General features: G+C 37.2%; 1 protein-coding gene across 5 annotated transcripts in view; it reads right to left on the bottom strand.

The window, feature by feature from the left end:
* Positions 1 to 17,200, bottom strand: part of ST7L (suppression of tumorigenicity 7 like) — a 35,529-nt gene that overhangs the window by 603 nt on the left and 17,726 nt on the right. For all 5 annotated transcript variants that reach the window (XM_080569397.1, XM_080569395.1, XM_080569396.1 and 2 more), the window contains 10 exons: positions 16,356 to 16,434; positions 15,433 to 15,587; positions 14,813 to 14,910; positions 14,058 to 14,172; positions 12,196 to 12,268; positions 11,407 to 11,509; positions 8,184 to 8,334; positions 7,955 to 8,047; positions 5,077 to 5,216; positions 160 to 231 (listed from right to left, as the gene is read on the bottom strand). In XM_080569397.1, the coding sequence (XP_080425523.1) occupies positions 178 to 231; positions 5,077 to 5,216; positions 7,955 to 8,047; positions 8,184 to 8,334; positions 11,407 to 11,509; positions 12,196 to 12,268; positions 14,058 to 14,172; positions 14,813 to 14,910; positions 15,433 to 15,587; positions 16,356 to 16,434 (1,061 nt within the window). In that variant the 3' untranslated portion in view covers positions 160 to 177. The remainder of the gene's footprint in view (positions 1 to 159; positions 232 to 5,076; positions 5,217 to 7,954; positions 8,048 to 8,183; positions 8,335 to 11,406; positions 11,510 to 12,195; positions 12,269 to 14,057; positions 14,173 to 14,812; positions 14,911 to 15,432; positions 15,588 to 16,355; positions 16,435 to 17,200) is intronic.

Genomic DNA, 17,200 nt, shown 5'->3' with positions numbered 1-17,200 from the left:
AAAACAATTTCCTTCCATAGGCTCAAGGTATGAACAAAGAAAACCTCTATCTTACAGTGTGTTGCTGCAGACAAGTGTCTGACTTTAAAACCAAGACCAAAAAAAAAAAAAAAAAAAGAGAAACCTCTCCAGAAAGCCGCGGCTCCGAGCACAACTCACCCAGGGGACATCCAGGGCTCAGCCGGAGGCCAGCACGCTGGGAGCACTCACGGGCCAAAGCACTCGCAGCACCTAGGCACAAGCAGGACGCGTTAGGATGGCGTTTCTGTGCTGCAACCCCGCCAGCAGCTCCGCGCTCACACCGTCAGTTAACCAGATGGAAAGGAGGGTAGTGCATTTTCTCGTATATTCAGGCATGGATTATATATAGGTCATCGATTCAAACGTGTAAAAACTGAACAGACAACCCAGCAAGACCAGCCCCTTCTTCCAGACAGGATCCATATTCTAGATGCCATCTAAACAGTTCCAGAAATAAAGATTAAGCTAAAACAAATGGTGCACACTCCCCTGCACCTTCTCAACCCATCCCCCCGACCGTTCCACCGGGACTTGTGTTATCCTCACACAAACCCTCTTTTCATGAGGCAGCAGTGACAGGACTCATTTACTTTGAGGGTTTTACTTTGGCCCTCCTGGCTTCTATCATAACCTCAAATATTACATTAAAAAGGCTTTTAAAACATAACATTCACAACAGCGCAGGAGCTTTTCATTGCAGCTAGCTTCTTCCCTGCCTGCGTGCGTGTGGCACCTTCACATTAAGTGCATGAGTTAAGATGTAGATTAGCAAGGCAAGAAACCTTTGCCCTTGGCATCGACACTCAGCTGTGACAGGAAACTTCAGGCTTTTTTTCTATGAAGTGTAGAACCACTCATTACACATTGGCAGGGAAGTGCACATCTCCAAACTATACACATTTTCTCTTAGATAAGCAAAAGACTCAAGTGTTTATAAATATGAAAAGTTCAGCAGCTGGCTAAAAAGTTAATTCTCCAGTCTCACTTAATGAGCTTTGGGGAAAGTGGTAGGGGGATTTGTTCAGAAAGTAAAGCAGATTGTCACAGAAAACAGGACTTGACAGACTGGGGTCTGTTTAGTCCTATATTCTGTCTCTAGCTGGCTGCTATCAGGAGAAGGGCAAGGAATCCTCTAATGGGGAGCTACAGCACAACCAGAATGAAATATGTTTTCTCCTTATCTTGCAATCATAAAAATTAGCCAATTCTTAATTTAAGTCCCATGACTTCTTTCTTTGTTGTGAAAATATCAAGCAATCCATATCAAAATACTTTGGAACATGTATTGTCTTAGGATTTTGTCCAATTCCCTGAACAGGAACGTGTTTTCAGTAGGATACTGGAACACTGCTGTATTTTTTCAATACTTCAAAATGAACTAACGCTGGTCTATTCCAGTAGCGTATATTGGAAAAAAGGTTAGGACTTAAAAAAACGGGACTGACTTGTTCTTAAGTTAAGCATGTTAGTTGGTCTCGGGAACTTCTGACAAGACTCTTTACGGTGCCCTCTGTCACGCTGTGTCTGCAGTATTCTTGAAAGCAGACTTCTCAGCGTCTTTGTCACAGTTTGTAAATAGGAACTTTGCAAAAAGGAACTTTGCAACATCACCTTTGCAAGATCCTAGACAGCTACCCAGTCCTCCACCTACATAATTATTCAAAAATAAAAATTCATACTGAATGGAAACAAGATCCTTTCGTCTCGTTTTGACAGAAGATATTTTTCAGCTTGCTCAGTGAGCTGTACATACTACTGTCATCCATTCCTGTACCTCCTCCCTTCTGCCACTTACCAAGAGAATTCCCAACAGCCACAGACCTCAGGTTATCAGTAACAGTGACTCTCAGAAATCAGAAATTTAGCTGAACCAAACAGCAAGGCTGAGCCCTTACCCACAGCACCCTCTGAAGCCCCTGCAGTCCTTTTGCAGATCATGAGTTCTCTGCCCCGTCATCACCCAAATGACTCACGTGGCACATCTTCCCCTACTCCTATAGTTGACGCGTCTTAAAACTCGAGTTGCAAGAGAACTAGTAAAGCCACGGTTGGCTCTAACTAGATTAGTAAATGCTAAGCACTTCTGCGAGCATCAGTCCCTAGTGCCTGCAAACCCTTCCACCTGCATAAAACATAACCAAAATCCCGCCGGCGCCTGATCCCAGGGCCAGTGACTACAATGGAAAGACTGCCATCAGTTTCAGAGGGAGCTGAATCGGGTAGGTGCCAGTGCTAAAGTCTTTTGTTGATGGTGTATTAGGTTGTATACATTGGAACTAGCAAATGCTTCATTGTGATTTTTGGCCACTTGGAATACTTTTAGCAATTTGCCAAGGTTTACCCTGTGATTTATTACGGAGGAAACAAACTCAAGCACTAACAAATGAAAATATGTAAACTCAGACTTTTAAAGTCAATAGAAAGGTATTCAACTTCTTAAAGCTGTTTAGAGGCATGCAGTTCACTAGATTCAATTGTTGGAAACAACAGTTTAAGAAGCAACTGAAATATAATCTAAGTAGTCGTATTTAAATCACTTAGTTATAGTGAAAAAATCCATATGCACAATACTTTTCAATTGTCATTCTTAAAACCGTGCTTTAGATTTGCTTGAAATTCAACAATTCCAGCAATTTGCTAGAAATCTGTTTTGTACCACTTTCTCACTAAGGCCAAAGCATTCCAAGTATCTACCGTCCAGAACTTTATTATCTCAAATGATTCTATTTAATAAGTTAAAACGTAGTATCATGAAATAGCACTTGAAATCATGAAAAACACAGGGTTTTTATCTTATTTAGAAAGTTTAAAGCACTGAAATTACCTGCAGGTATAACACTAGATACAGCACATTTTTATCCCAGTACTCTTGGGGGGGGGGGGGGTGTCATTAAACATAAGTTTCCATTTTCAGTACAAAATTATTTTTAGGAAGAATTTCTTCACAGACAGTGGTCAACGTTGGAATGGGCTGCCCAGGGAAGTGGTGGAGTCCCCATCCCTGGAGGTATTAAAGGGACATGGATGTGGCACTAAGGGACACGATTTAGTGATGGGATTCAGTAAGTCAGGATGATGGCTGGAGCTCATGATCTAGGTCTTTTCCAACCTAGATGATTCTATCAAAATTCATCTAGATGCCACATACCTCCAAAGCACAAGAGAGAATGTTTTATGAAGTGTTCAACACAGCATTCACCACAGCACTATCTATAGTTAAAATACAGAAACAACTTGCAAAGGATCTGAGGCAATTCAGGAATAAAATTGAAAGTGTGAGTTTGATACTGAATATCATTGTTTCTTACAAGTTTTCTGAATGGTTCTGAAAACAAGAATAGGATCAAGAGTACAATAATCTAATAATTAAGATAAGGAAGACTATTAGTCAGAGTATGAACAAAAATTAACATTAATTCTTTCTAAAATAGCAGAATACTGGAAGACGATGTCCTTCCCAGCAGCCAATCTCAATAGATCAATACAGAATTCACTCCTTTTCTGTTTATCTAACAATGTAATTTCCACTTTTGCCAGTATGAAACAAGAACAGTGAGTGGCAAGAACCCCTTCATCTGTGCCTGTCATCTCTATCAATTGCTCGGTGGAATTATGCAGCAATATCAATGCTTCTTGATCATCTTTCCTGCTGAGCAAGCACTATCCATCCTTTCCTACAGAATGTTAAATAAATACACTGCCAAATGACCAAACCTTGTGATTTTTTCCCCACATTTGGACATGTAAATTGACGTTCAAAATGCCGTTATATAAAGCCAACTAACTTGTACAAAGTCTTTTTTTGGTTCAAGAAACCTAGCAGAGAACTTCACCAAGCAATTCTTTGTTAGCATAACATTTGACCTTGTATCTCTTTGGAAATCACACAACTTTGCTAATGCAGTCCTTACAGAATTAATCAAGCAGATAGTTAGACCCTAGTTACTAGGGATCCGGCCAATTATGAGCAGCACTGAAATTTGTCACTGGCATGTCCAACTACATTTTCTAACATAAAGATCAACAGAAACGTGGAGACGGGGCCCCACTCTCAGACCTGCATGATTTGGATGTTGTACACTGGAATTATTAGCAAAGCCAACACTTTCAGGAGCAACGTATTCTTAAGAAAAAGGGCTTACCTTTTGGGTCTCCATTACCTGATGTATTAAAACAGCAAGAAAGCAAAACCTCTTTCACTTTCTATTTTGACTAGCAAAGTTTGAAATAACAATTCACTGATAGTTCAGTGCTCTTGAGTTGTGACTCCACTCCACTGCATGAGATCCATAGCTCAATAAAGGCCTAATATACTACACAGTTGAGTCTGTGGGTAAGGGAAGCTGCCTATACAGTTTTTTCCTCCTTGTTGAAGTACGACAGTACACCTTTCAGAGTCCAGGAAAAGATTCTAGATTAGAGCCAGTACCAATATTAACAGGTAAGCAGCGAAAAGAAAACCCATAAAGAATAGGGCAGAAAGAAGGAAAAAAGAGAGGTGCACAGAAACCGTTCACGTGAAGAAAAAGCTCATAGAAGACACAATTAAGTATATTTAAAGCAGCAAAGATCATTTTCGCTTTCTACCAACTTCAATATTTCATAACTGCTATTGCAATTAAATCACTGCTTTCTAACCCACCAATATGTACACTTATGTATTCCGCTGTTTGCTGTTGTCCAATCATTTGTAGCTAGGTTCTTTAAGGGAGGCATAAAAAAAATCCAGAAACGAGGCAGACCTCAGTAACATTTTATTGAATTGTATGAATTATTCTCTTTGCAGATTTGCCCAAGAATTCAACTTAGCATTAACAAGACCTTCCTTTAGTAGGAACCTAAAGGCATAGTAGCTGTCCAAGCAGCTCCTCCTTTTTTTTTTTTAACCAACAGTAATAATGCAGCAGGAAGCATGCTAAAAAGTCCTATACCAAGCCCTTAGCAGACGTAGTGAAACATAGCAAACGTCTGCTATATGGAAGCTGGCATCTTTGACTTTTAAAATACAAACACGTGGGAAACGTTGGTAAAATAGAAATGAGAGCCAATACTTACAGCTTTAGCAAAAATGACCATCAGCTCAGGAAACTGGTGTGTAAGGAGTGCAAGCATTGCCGAAAAGGAACACAGGCCTGCTGTGAAGTGGATGAAAAAGGGAAGTTCCTTCTGTGGGTAAACGGAGACTTCGTGAAATGCTGAAAAGGAAAAAAAATAAGAATATTGACATTTGATAATCAAAGACAGTTTTCTGAATTATTTACATAGTTTTATGCTTAATTCCAGACTTACAGAATGCATAAATTCAGTGTCAAGACTATTGTGCAGCACCCCATATTAAGTCCCAGTACTCTATTCAAACTTCTCAAAAATCTTCCCCCCATATCAAAGGCTCATCTTACTTATTGATAGTCAGTACACTTCCCAACCATCTTTTTCACTTGCATGGCATTTATTTCTGAAGCATTTCATCAGCCGTAGATTTTGGTACTCTTTTAACAGGACACAGGGAAGAGTTACAAAATCCACAAGCTGTCAAAATTACAAAGATCATTTTTAAGCAATTCAGGTGTTTTCAACCACCTGAAGCATTAATTCTGTTATCTGCCCTTCCTGTAAGATCAAATGCACAGCATGTACAAAACAACCATCACGTTATATATAAATGCAAAGTAGCTCCTTAATACTTTTCAAAGATTTCTGGTTGGTAGACTACAGTAAATTTTTCAGAGCAGCTGACAGAGTAGACCTCAAAGAAAACAGTACCAGGACGAGGTTATAAATTCTCCACATAGCAGTTTCTTGCAATTTCCAATCTACGGTAACAAAATCACAAGAAGGTGATTAGAAAGGCTAAGGGGCTGGCATATGGAGCTTTCAGCACTCAAGACACTACAACTGGTTGCTAGCTGAGGACCTGTTTGGTGAATTTGCAATTACTTACCGGCTGTGAATACCTGCAGCTCTGACTTTTAACCAATGATTTTGAATGGTTTTCAAATGAAGAAAAACCTTTCTACAGACATAAGCAATTATGAAAGGGCTGCATATTTCTTCACAAGCTCGTTTTAAAATCTAACAAAAGCTTTGAAATTTAAGTATACCTTTTTGGAAAATACAAAAATATAATTGCACTAATTCTCACTGTATTTGTTTTACATTTTGTACTTGTAGGGTTTTGATATGCAACAGACTGAAGTCTGAAGACGAATCCTCAGTTACTGTTTCTGAATGTTGGCACGTAAGGGAAATTATTATAAAAGCAAGCCCAACAAAAGTGACTTGTGCTATTGCAATTCAGAGGCAGAGTATTTGGGTTTTGTTTTGCTTTTAAGTGTATAATTTTGGAGCACAACTAGGCAGAGCATTTGAGTTCCATCTAGTCAGAGATGTTTAATGATATCCCAGAGATTATCAGGTCACTCATTAACAGACAATCAGCCCTGCTATGCCATGATACAGTACGACAGAAACACAGTCTCTACTTGAAAAATCAAAGAAACTACTTCGTCTACTAAGGAATAAATGTCATGCTCTCATAGAATGTAGAATCTCACTTGATTTTTAAAACGCAGAGATATATAATGTAAAGAAAGCGATAACCTAAGATGGAAAGATTCTTTTTGCACTAGTTTTTCCTACATTCGTTAGCTACAATCAAATCCAAATAGGTAAGGACAACAAAAGGCAATTCCATATGTTCACAGCCATTTGGGAATTGTCACTAGTCAGATCAATCCAGGATTTCTGCATTATTAATATGGCCAACATAATTTGTTTTAAATTTATCTATTTAAAGTAAAGTATCAAGATTCCTTGAGGAAGTACTGCAATAAAAGTGTTAAGATGATTTTATTTATGGGTAGTTTTATATTTAAAACATAACAGGAATGCGTGAATGATCGTGTTGAAATATCTGCATGTGTTGGTGTTTAATTATGCTGAGAAGTCTACAAGTTAGGGTTAGTCACTAACCGAGGAATTCCTTCTGCAATATCCTGCGTAAGTGAGAAACGAGTAATTTAAAGCAGTCTGGGGGCAAATTTAAATTACACATTTTAAATATAACTTCAGTTTTTTTAAATAGAAACACGTATGTGCAGTTTTGCTTTCCACAGCTGTGGTCTCAGTGGGTCTGATGGTGCTTTTGCAGTAGCTCTTTCCAGTCCTGCGGGACTTGTGTTTCTTCACAAAAGGAATTCTATTAACATGTACAATAAAGAGTCCAATTCTAATTTAAATTAATGCTATTTTCCTAAGTATGATGAGCACGGGCATTAATGGTTTATTTTCAGGTTGCCTTACCAAAGCAATAAAACTTGTAGGTTCATACTTCCATGAAGTAATCTCAAAGTACTGGACATTTGGAGAAGACTTACTTTTCAGTGTCAAGTGTTAACATAAATCTACAAGATGATCTAAATGGATAAAAATTTCCAAGCAGCATAGTGTCCAACAGATTAATATGTATCACTGAATTAGTGACAGAAACCAAAATACATTCTGTGAAGATTCTCTGTACGATCACAAACACATTCTGCTAGGTACTTTGAATGCAGGACTGAAAACATGCATTCCTTCCTTGCTAAAAGGAAACAACTCTACAACAGTTTTAAAAGAAGTCATGGATTTTATAATAATTTAAAGAACTGGTCCATTTAGTTGCTGTCAAAAATTGTCAAACGCAGGCTGAAGGTACCACACACAAACTTTATATTTGAAGAAGCCATTATGTTTTTACAGAATCGAGCTAATGTTTGGCCTACACACCTGTGATATGCTTAAGGATCGTTTGGGAGGGACATCAACAAATAGCTGAATCCCCTTCAAGGGAAGCTCTTAACTAAAAAACATTGTAAGGTAAATAAAGAACAGCACAAATTGAACATGTCCTTAAGTTATGTTTTATTATCGTTACCGCTTATAAACCACTTACTTGGCAACAGTTCTCTGTCTGCTGTTTCTGTGCAACTTGGATAGGGATAGAAAAGATGACCTTTCTCTAATGGGTACGGGATCATCCTAAATGCTGAAAGAGAGTGAATGACATTAGATCTGTATCTGAATCAAGTGATCAGATTCTCAAAAACAAAACCGATTGTGACTGAGGTGAATAGAGGCAGAGATTAGCCTATTGTACAGAAAAAAAAAGGAGAGATACTTACTGCCCTCCCATGTACAGTGCAGCAGATTTAGAGCCCCTTCTATTCTCTTCCAGTGCTGGAGATGAAAAAAAGCATATGCTACTGCCTCACTGTCCCCTCGTTTCAGGATATGCTCTGGAGGTAGAACCAAACTTTTCATTTCTAGTAAGTACTGAAAGTAAAAAATAAAAATAAAAAATAAAAAAACGGAAAGCACACCTGGTTACATAGGATATTCCAAAATCCTTACTAACTGTTAAACAGGATCGCTTGAGGCATAGGTGAGCACCACACAGAGACCAGCTTCTACCTGCTGCTAACACAGCTCAATCCTGACAGGTTAGGCAGCACTCATTTTTACAGCAAGTGAAAAGCAGCAAGTCCCATCAGTGTAGGCTCAAACTGGGGTTTTCACACATACAATATCAGAAAAAAGCACCTATGGCAAGGCAAAAAAAAAAATATCTTGTGGAATATACACAAAGTGTAATGCCACATGTACAACAGCAATGAACTACAAGTTTAGGCTAATAAAAAATCATATTTTTGCTGATCATTTCAGCAGCGCAATTTTCAATGTAGGAGGATAAATATTTGTTAGCTCCCAAGTATCAGCAGCAAATCAGAAAGTATCAGTATGCTAACCAAAGGAAGAATAAAAAACTAAACCCACAGTCTTATTTTAACGTGGTTTTTCAGTGCTATCACAAAGAATCTCTGATTTCAGTTTTTTCCTGTTTCAACCTTCTCCCTACATCAGCAGAATGCAATGCACAGAAGGGTTAAAAAACACAAGGATTAATAATTTTCCATTTTCCTTGAAACATAAGACATGCAATTTTGCTTCTTCGTGTTATATTAAAAAAGAGTTATTCCTTTTGAACTTCAATTTAAAAATCAGATGAGTATTTTTAAAAGAATTAAGTGACGGTTTCAGCTCTAGTATGTACCTGTGAGTTGGTCTCTCCTAGCATACAGTGTCTCATTCAGTAACAGCCAAAGCTAATCCACATCTTTGATCAATGTAGCTGGCAATTCCTTTGACTGTCTCCCAAAGTGTAAGAATGCAGCTAACTCACCGATTTATTTCAGCAGATGCCACAAACTATGAGATTATTTACTAATCCATTTTGAGGACTTAACTTTTCCCATTCAGATTCTTGAAGGAATGTAGTAGGGGTTGTGCCCTGGCCAAATAAAGCACATTTACTGCCTGGCTAGGTTTTTCTCTTAGTGCCTTGGGCCCACACTCTGGAGGGTAATATTCTTGCTAATCCCCTCTAATCTTCTTCATTTTTTTTTAACACAGTAAAGGATCACTCACACAGGGCTGCTGTGGGAAAATGGTCTCAAATATCTGCCCTTTGACCTGACTCCTCATGCTCTCCCCAGTGCCCAGTTTTCAATAGCCCTAACCACTTTAAGGGAATACAAAGTCGTGACGAAGCCCCACTGCAAGTATTGCCACAACATCCCGATGTTAAACTCTATGTTTTGGTGGTCGTATATAACACCCATATGTTACTACATAAACAGCAAAATTCCAGAATACGGAAGGGTTTAATGTCCATACTTAACCATAAAGCAGGCAAGGTATTAGCACTGAAAATGTTGGTTTTTTGCAGATTTCAGAAAGTCATTCTACCCAATAAAAATTTAGAAAATACTCAGAAGATCATTGGAAATGAATATTTCATACATTATCATAATGCAGTTACAGATCTCTAATTTGAAATGGCTTTAGAGTACCATTTTTCTAGAACTATAAAATGCTTTCCTTACTTTCCAAACAAAACCCATCCTTGTAAAAGCATAACTGAGAACAAAGAGAAAAAGACATTCTTTTCCTTATGCAAAACGTTACGTGTAAACAAAACCACTTTCATCAGATACCAGAGCAAAGGGATTTCTACTTTCTAAATTCATTTATTTTCAGCCTATGGATCAGAACAGATTGCAAATTCAAAAACCAGTTTGTCTTCGCCAATAGTCCACTGCAATCCTCTAGGTATGCTATTACACTTGTTTGTAACCTTCCTCTCCTCCTTTTTATTATTTTTATTATTTGACTACAAGAATTTCAGAACTCTGTGGAGTTCTCAATAAAATTCTGACATGCAGTCTAATAAAGTAGTGTTTCAAGGTAACATTGTAATAAAAAACTCACCAAGAAAACTGGACAGATACAATTAGAAAGGAAGATCAAGTTACTGAAACCTGGATTCGGTTTCCACAATTGTTTGTAAAACTACTGAGCATATTTTGCAAACAGTCTGTTTGAAATTATATCTAACTTCTTTAAAAAGGTATACGAGACTCCTGAAATAACTGAAGGACAAACAAAACTTAAAAAAAAACTTTTAGACAATGATAATGCGTTATAATCTTCTTCCCCTAAAGGCAGAGGCAAAAGAAAAATCTGTCTGAGACTGTCTGAAATGAACTTGCTACGCTCTTGATCAGTCATGCAAACAAGCAGCAATTTCTCCCAGCAATTAGCTTCCCCAGTGCACATTCTATTAGATTGGACAGGCAGACAGAATAGAGTGGTTGGATAATTCGAGCCTTCATAGCAATAGTCATCCGGACTCCACGATCATTTGCAGAGGATTAGGTCCAGAACTAAGCCAACCTTCTGCATTCAAGGTTTCAAACTGAACACATCACTAATGCTAGTACAGTAAAAAGCCACATAGAATTTTATTTTCACACCATGCTCAGTGGAATCCACACCTTGGCCACTTCACGTAATGACAGGCGTTAAATGTAGAAGTATTGATTCTTATTCTTGTTTAAAAACGAAGAGAGCAAGTGACAGATCTACCACTAACCAGAGTACCACAGCCTTGCTTCTAAGCATAACAAAGTATTTTGAAATACTGCGAGTGGTCATTGTTTGGTGAACTTAACTTGGCTTCAGGGATTTTAAATATCTAAATTTATATTTGTTAATATTTATCCTTACCCAACAGAAGGCCTTCAGTAACACATTACTGGATTTTCCAACAAGTTAGACAAATTTAATTTTTTTTTGTAGCAACACTACTAGAACATAAGCTATTACAAAAAACTAATTCTGGCAACCAAACCTTTATGAAATAAATACTAGACGGTTTAATAACTCAAGAGTTATAATCAACTTCAGGAAAACATGGGGCTAAAAAGGCTCAAAACAGACATCAACATAACATGACTTCTTTTAGAAAACAATAAAGTGGTCCAATAGCAAATAAAATACTCTTACCTTTGGAACATGAGGGTTAAATTCCACAGCTCTGTGAATTGCTTCCACGGCATTTATTTCTGCTGTACTAAGCCCTCTTTTGGAGGCAGTTTCTGGGGAGAACCTAAAGAGGAAAATTCATACTGAACAAAAGTAATAAATAATAAAAGCTATCCAGATGTTTATTTTCTTTATAAGCTTAGAGTTCATTAAAATTTGACTGATTTATCAAGATAGATAAATGCTTCTAGGAGACAAATGTTCATGCTAATTTAGGTATCTTGACTGTCATCCAAGCCCATACAACAAAGATATGTTAAACTTCTTGAAATTTCATGTCAATCACCCAAGTGATTGAGTGCCCAAGTCTTTCATAAGATTGATAGAATATCAGATAGCAGGAGTTAAAGCTGAAATCAGCTGCATAAATGGATCAGAATGAAAGTGAAATGCCATAAAATCCACCACAATTACCTATCACCCAATCCACAAATTAAAGAAGTGATGAATGCCACAAGCAAGATACTGAAAACAAGATTTATACAAAGGCATACATGTACATTGGTCTTCAAAAAAATACTTTCATCTGTATTAACTCTATGGATGCTTAAAATAAACCTTAAATTATGCTTAACTATACAAAACTATACAGCTAATTATTATACATAAATATATGCATATTAAAATATGCATAACTTGATCTTAGAAATATAAATATTACACATTGGATTTAGACCTTTTAAAGTCGTATTTTACAGCATAACCCAAGATTAGCAACAAACCACTGTTTTCACAGTTGTGCTTGCTTACCTTTCTGAAACAGCTCTGGCTTTTAACAGGGCTGCTGTGTAACATATTGCTGCTGATTTTGGAAGACTAATATCTACGATAAAATAAAATAATTAGGCTGTAAGATTTTTAGGCAAGACATTTTCAAACCCATTTCCTTTGAGCTTAGAGATTTTTATTTTGGTACACCATACAATAACCGTAACATCTGAAACATTTCAACTTTGATTAGAAACTTTGATTTCTGTGCACAAGTCTTTCTGGTCACCAGTCAGCGTCAGATTAAAAACTCAGAGTTGTAGTTAGATGGTAAAGAGACTAAAACAAGCCAAAACACCGAAACTGAATTCAAAGAGAAATGCGTGTATAAATATACTCTTAAGAACAGTGTGCTTGTCCTGTATTAACCCACAAAGGTTTAAAATAAGCTTCCAATCTTTACCTAACTTTTCAACATTAACACAGAGTTTTACAAAATACTGAGACCTACTAGAAGCTGACCAAAAATACATTACATTACAGACAGGTAGACAAATTTTAATGAGAACACAATTTCCATTCTTTTCCAGGTGCATAGGAAAAAATTCTATTAGTTGTAGGTTTTATAGAACATCTGAGGCCAAGTTTGAGCTGACAATTATAGATTAGAATGTTAGCACTCCACAGTACAAGTTTACTTTAAAAGCAGACAAAGTCTGGGGTCTAATTCCCAAGTACCATGTTGTGTATAGTCAGATGGCTCTTGCTTTTTTTGTAAATCCTATCCTGGGCTTGTCCATCACTTACTAGAAGTCTGGCTGTCGTGTCAAGCAAAACACAGGGAGGCTATGGAGAGTTTGAAGTTCATACTCATTTTTCCAGATGCTTAGAAAAAAATCAGAAACCTTTTCTTAAGAAAATGTCACAATTTTTGATGCTAAGATAAAGAAGTACCAGGAAAAAAGCAAATGTTTTTGTTAAATTAATAAAAACCCACACAGAAGAACACAGATGATCAAATAAAAGAAACTGGGAGCTAGAGTGACCACAGAAAATGGGCACAGGATTTTGACAAGAACATTTTTTTTTATTCCCTGAAGCTATAAAGAACAGAAACACAAGAGAGGACATATCGACTCCTCAAGGGCGTTGAACAATTGCCAAAAACATCCTCCTTCCATGTTCCTCCATTTTAGAGATGATTTAATGGACAGATTTGACAGCAGCACTTTGTACACTAATGATGTGGGCATTATCTAGGTGGCAAAACTCTGAGGACAGTAAGAAAGTAAGGATATACTTTATTAGCCTTTTTCTAGACTCGTACAACACCTGAAATGTATTACTTCAGATGCAAAGTGAAAGCAAACCACTGCCACTTAATGAACGAAAGCTTGTATACCACTAATCTCTGGCAAGCAGCATGCTTGTATGTCACTAATCTCTGGCAAGCAGCCTCACTATTACAGAATCTTGAGGCCAAGACTGGAACACAAGAGACGGGAAGACTACCTTTTTCAGCCTATTTACATCAATTACTTAGGAGGCCATGAGCTAACAGAGAAAGGCTGATGAAATTAGGCATAACCATGGATGCAGAAGAGATTAAGAATTAAAATAATCCTTGAGCTGAGGCAAAGTGAGCTCCAAGATATCTTTACGAATTAGTGTTAACTTAACATAAAAGGTGTGCATGGGTTATAGGTCGCCTAAATTTGAGCTCACAATTCAAAATAAAAGAAACAACCCACGCTCTGGAAATACCTACTTGTTGCTGATGAAGGGAATCTAAGTCAAAAAGCTGAGATACTGGTTAGACATCTGCTTTCGGATAGGCAAGCCTTGCCCAGTTCACCTATGCACTTATACAAAACCACCAGTATTTCCCAGTATACATCACTTACCATCATACTTTGCTAAAACTGCCTGGACATCTGCGTAAGCCTGTAACTCCAGTAGCGCCTCCAGGAGGTTTTCGTGAATATTCAGCATGCTGAGAAGTGGAAACTCTTTCATTAACTGCAAATCAGTAAAAAGAAATAAATTAGGCACATATAGATTTTCACTTGAATCCCAGAAATATTTAATAGAAATCAGCATAATTTAAGCTGTTCTTTTTCAATGTTCTTTTCTCTTCTAGCATTCGAAACTGGCATGTAAACAACATGAAAAGTATCACATTATTCCTATCTTAAAGTCATCACATTTTTCCTCTGTTCACCTACTAGAAAATACATATACTGAGGTTCACAAAACATGCTCTCAGCCCAGATTTGCGTATCTCCCACAGTGGGTTGATTTGGTCAGTAATACTTTCCCATGTAAAAACAGCCTATGATAAACCTTTGGCAATTGAAAGAAAAATTAGGAGGAGGTATAAAGCTGGCTGTTTTGACAGGTTAGTTGTTAAGCCAAGCACAAAGGAAACTGGACAACAGAGCTTTGAACTTACGACATTATATAACAAAAATTTGAACCCCAGATATGAGAAACAAAAAAAACTGTTCTCAAGAAAATCATAAAGTGTGATGTGCAAATCTCACTGGGAAATAATTCAATTAGCTTTACTATGATGCCTACAAAAGGATTTTAAACCAACAGTTTGAACGATGTGACTGAAAACAACAGGAGTTGCTCCCATTTTTTTCTAATTACTTACATCTCTCATCATTTTGACTGCTTCTCGTATTCTTCCAAGTTTTCTTGCACACATAGCTAGTCTCCTTTTCACATACACCAGTACATTGGTGTCTCTTCCTGATGAAAAAGAGGAAAACAATAATCTACCAGTTTTAATCCTTTACTCTCCCTCTCCCAAAATCACACCAAAAATCCCAAAACCTTCTTCCTAACCACATGTAAAAGCATAACAATCACTACTGCTGTCCCAACCAAGGCCCGTCTAGACCAATCCCAGAAACTTTTAAATAGGTTAAATGACAAAAAAAGTTTGTTTTCCGAATCAGTGGTGTAAAAACAGAAGATGCTACGGCCAAATGCTAATTGTTCCATTAGTCTGCTCTATCTATCTACCCTGCTTTCCAAGACAATAACGCATCCAGCCTCAGCAAGACAACCTATGATGAATACACAGCACACCTGCCACCTTCTAGATTCATTTGGGTACTACGTAAGATCATAGAGCACATGCACAAGCATACTAAAAAAAGCAGGAAGTGCCTCACTGAATTAAAAATCAAACTAGAATCACTAATTATGAATTTAGTTGTACGTATCTGCTCACACAAAAATAAGTGTTTTTGATTTAAAAGTGCTTACTCAGCTGTGCTTCATGCTGTGGACTTTGGGAATGGCAGTTCTGAGACTTCCTGTAAATCATTTCTCCTGCTTTCAGAGCCTGCTTAAAGTACTTCTCAGCATCTACAATAGTCGTTGCTTCTTCCTCTGCTAGAAGAACATACGCAGTGGCACAACTGTAATAAGGAAAAAAGCCACAGATCAGTCAGAGGGACAACATTCACTATTTCTGAATAAGTACAGAAGAATCAGAAACGGGGAGTTTTCACATACGTTAAGTATCTAAACATCGACAATATTAAACTACCAGATTATTGACTGAGCAACGTTAAAATAGCGTCAGGAAAACAGACTTTTCAGCTTTACAGAAACACACACATTAGGAGAAAAACTAAAGAAAGTTCTAACAGCAAGTAAGGTTATTTTCCTTGAAATATTAAAATGCACTGGTAATTTTCTGCTGATTTTTTTTTGTTTGGTTTGCATTTTAAAACCAGTAGATAGACCTAATTACACAAAAACAACCAGAGTACATAAAGAAATGGATCAGAGAAGTGCACTGAATTCTTTCATTTGTGTTGTAGGAGTATTTTTAAATCCCTTACAGGAATGGCATCTATGAACCTCAAATATAGCGTTATCACAATGCCACCACTGATACACATATAATCTCATATAAGATTAAGATTTCTCCTTTGTTATTGCTATGGAATCTTTCCTAATAAAAGTGGAGAACAAAAGCTATTTGTAAATTTATAATAGTTCAATACTTGAGTGTAACTTACAGCCATGTGTGTAATTCTCACGCTCGCAGAAATCCCCCTTCAGCTATGCAGAACTTTGTTAATTATTATTATTAGAAGACACTGACAGTGTGCTCAACATGAATCCATTTATTCTTTCAGATTAGAAACAAAGCAAATGATCTTATACTCTAAACTTACTCATTGTTCAACTCTAAAGCCTGATACGCTGCTTTAATCCGGGCTTGAGGGTTTCTCTCTCGCCATGCTTTCTGCATTACTGTTGCAAAAACATTTAAAGACTGGTGAGATACAGACAGGCTGGTGAAACACCTGGTAGCAAATCAGAAAAGGCGAGGCAATGCTGGCTGCTCAAGTCTCAATTCTGCATTAACATTCACAACTATTTTGAAAATTCCTGTTTTCTGTGTAACTGTTGTAGGTAATAGTAAATAAATGTTTTAACTTCAGCAAGAGTTTCTACCAAAAGCAGCAGAATCTTGTACCTTCTCATTATGTCAGAAACTTAACTTAAGATAGCAACACCGTCAGGAAGATTATTCGCTGACCATTTAAAAACTCCTACACTGAGAAGCAAAGACAGCTTACATAACCAGACAGATGTACAATTTCTAAATTGCTACAGATTTTGGAAACATTTCCCAAGACTTGTTGAAAGCTTGGCAGGAGCGATCATTAAACACAGGTTCTTGCACAGACCTGCACAGAATTTTAATTTAAGCTTTCAAACAGAGCTTCAAAGAAACAATGATAGAGGTAAGCTCTGTGTTGCACAGGCATACTTAAGTATGAAATAAGCATAAAATGCTTCAGTATTGAGACAACTGCCAGATCATAAAGGGTTAAACAGCTTGTTTCTAAATTTACAAAGCACTTCTGAGTAGCTTAGCCACACAGCAAAGCCAATTCAATATACACTACATTATCACCTTATTAGAAAGCATTACAGGAGGCAACAAGAACGGGTGAAATTATCTCTAAACCTTTCCCCACTATTCTTCCATTAGGGAAAAATGGGAATCCCA

This window comes from Anser brachyrhynchus (assembly GCF_964034855.1).
Source record: "Anser brachyrhynchus genome assembly, chromosome: 27".
NCBI classification, from domain to species: domain Eukaryota; kingdom Metazoa; phylum Chordata; class Aves; order Anseriformes; family Anatidae; genus Anser; species Anser brachyrhynchus.
The sequence above is the reverse complement of the archived record's forward strand: the minus strand, read 5'-3'. Positions and strand labels throughout refer to the sequence as shown.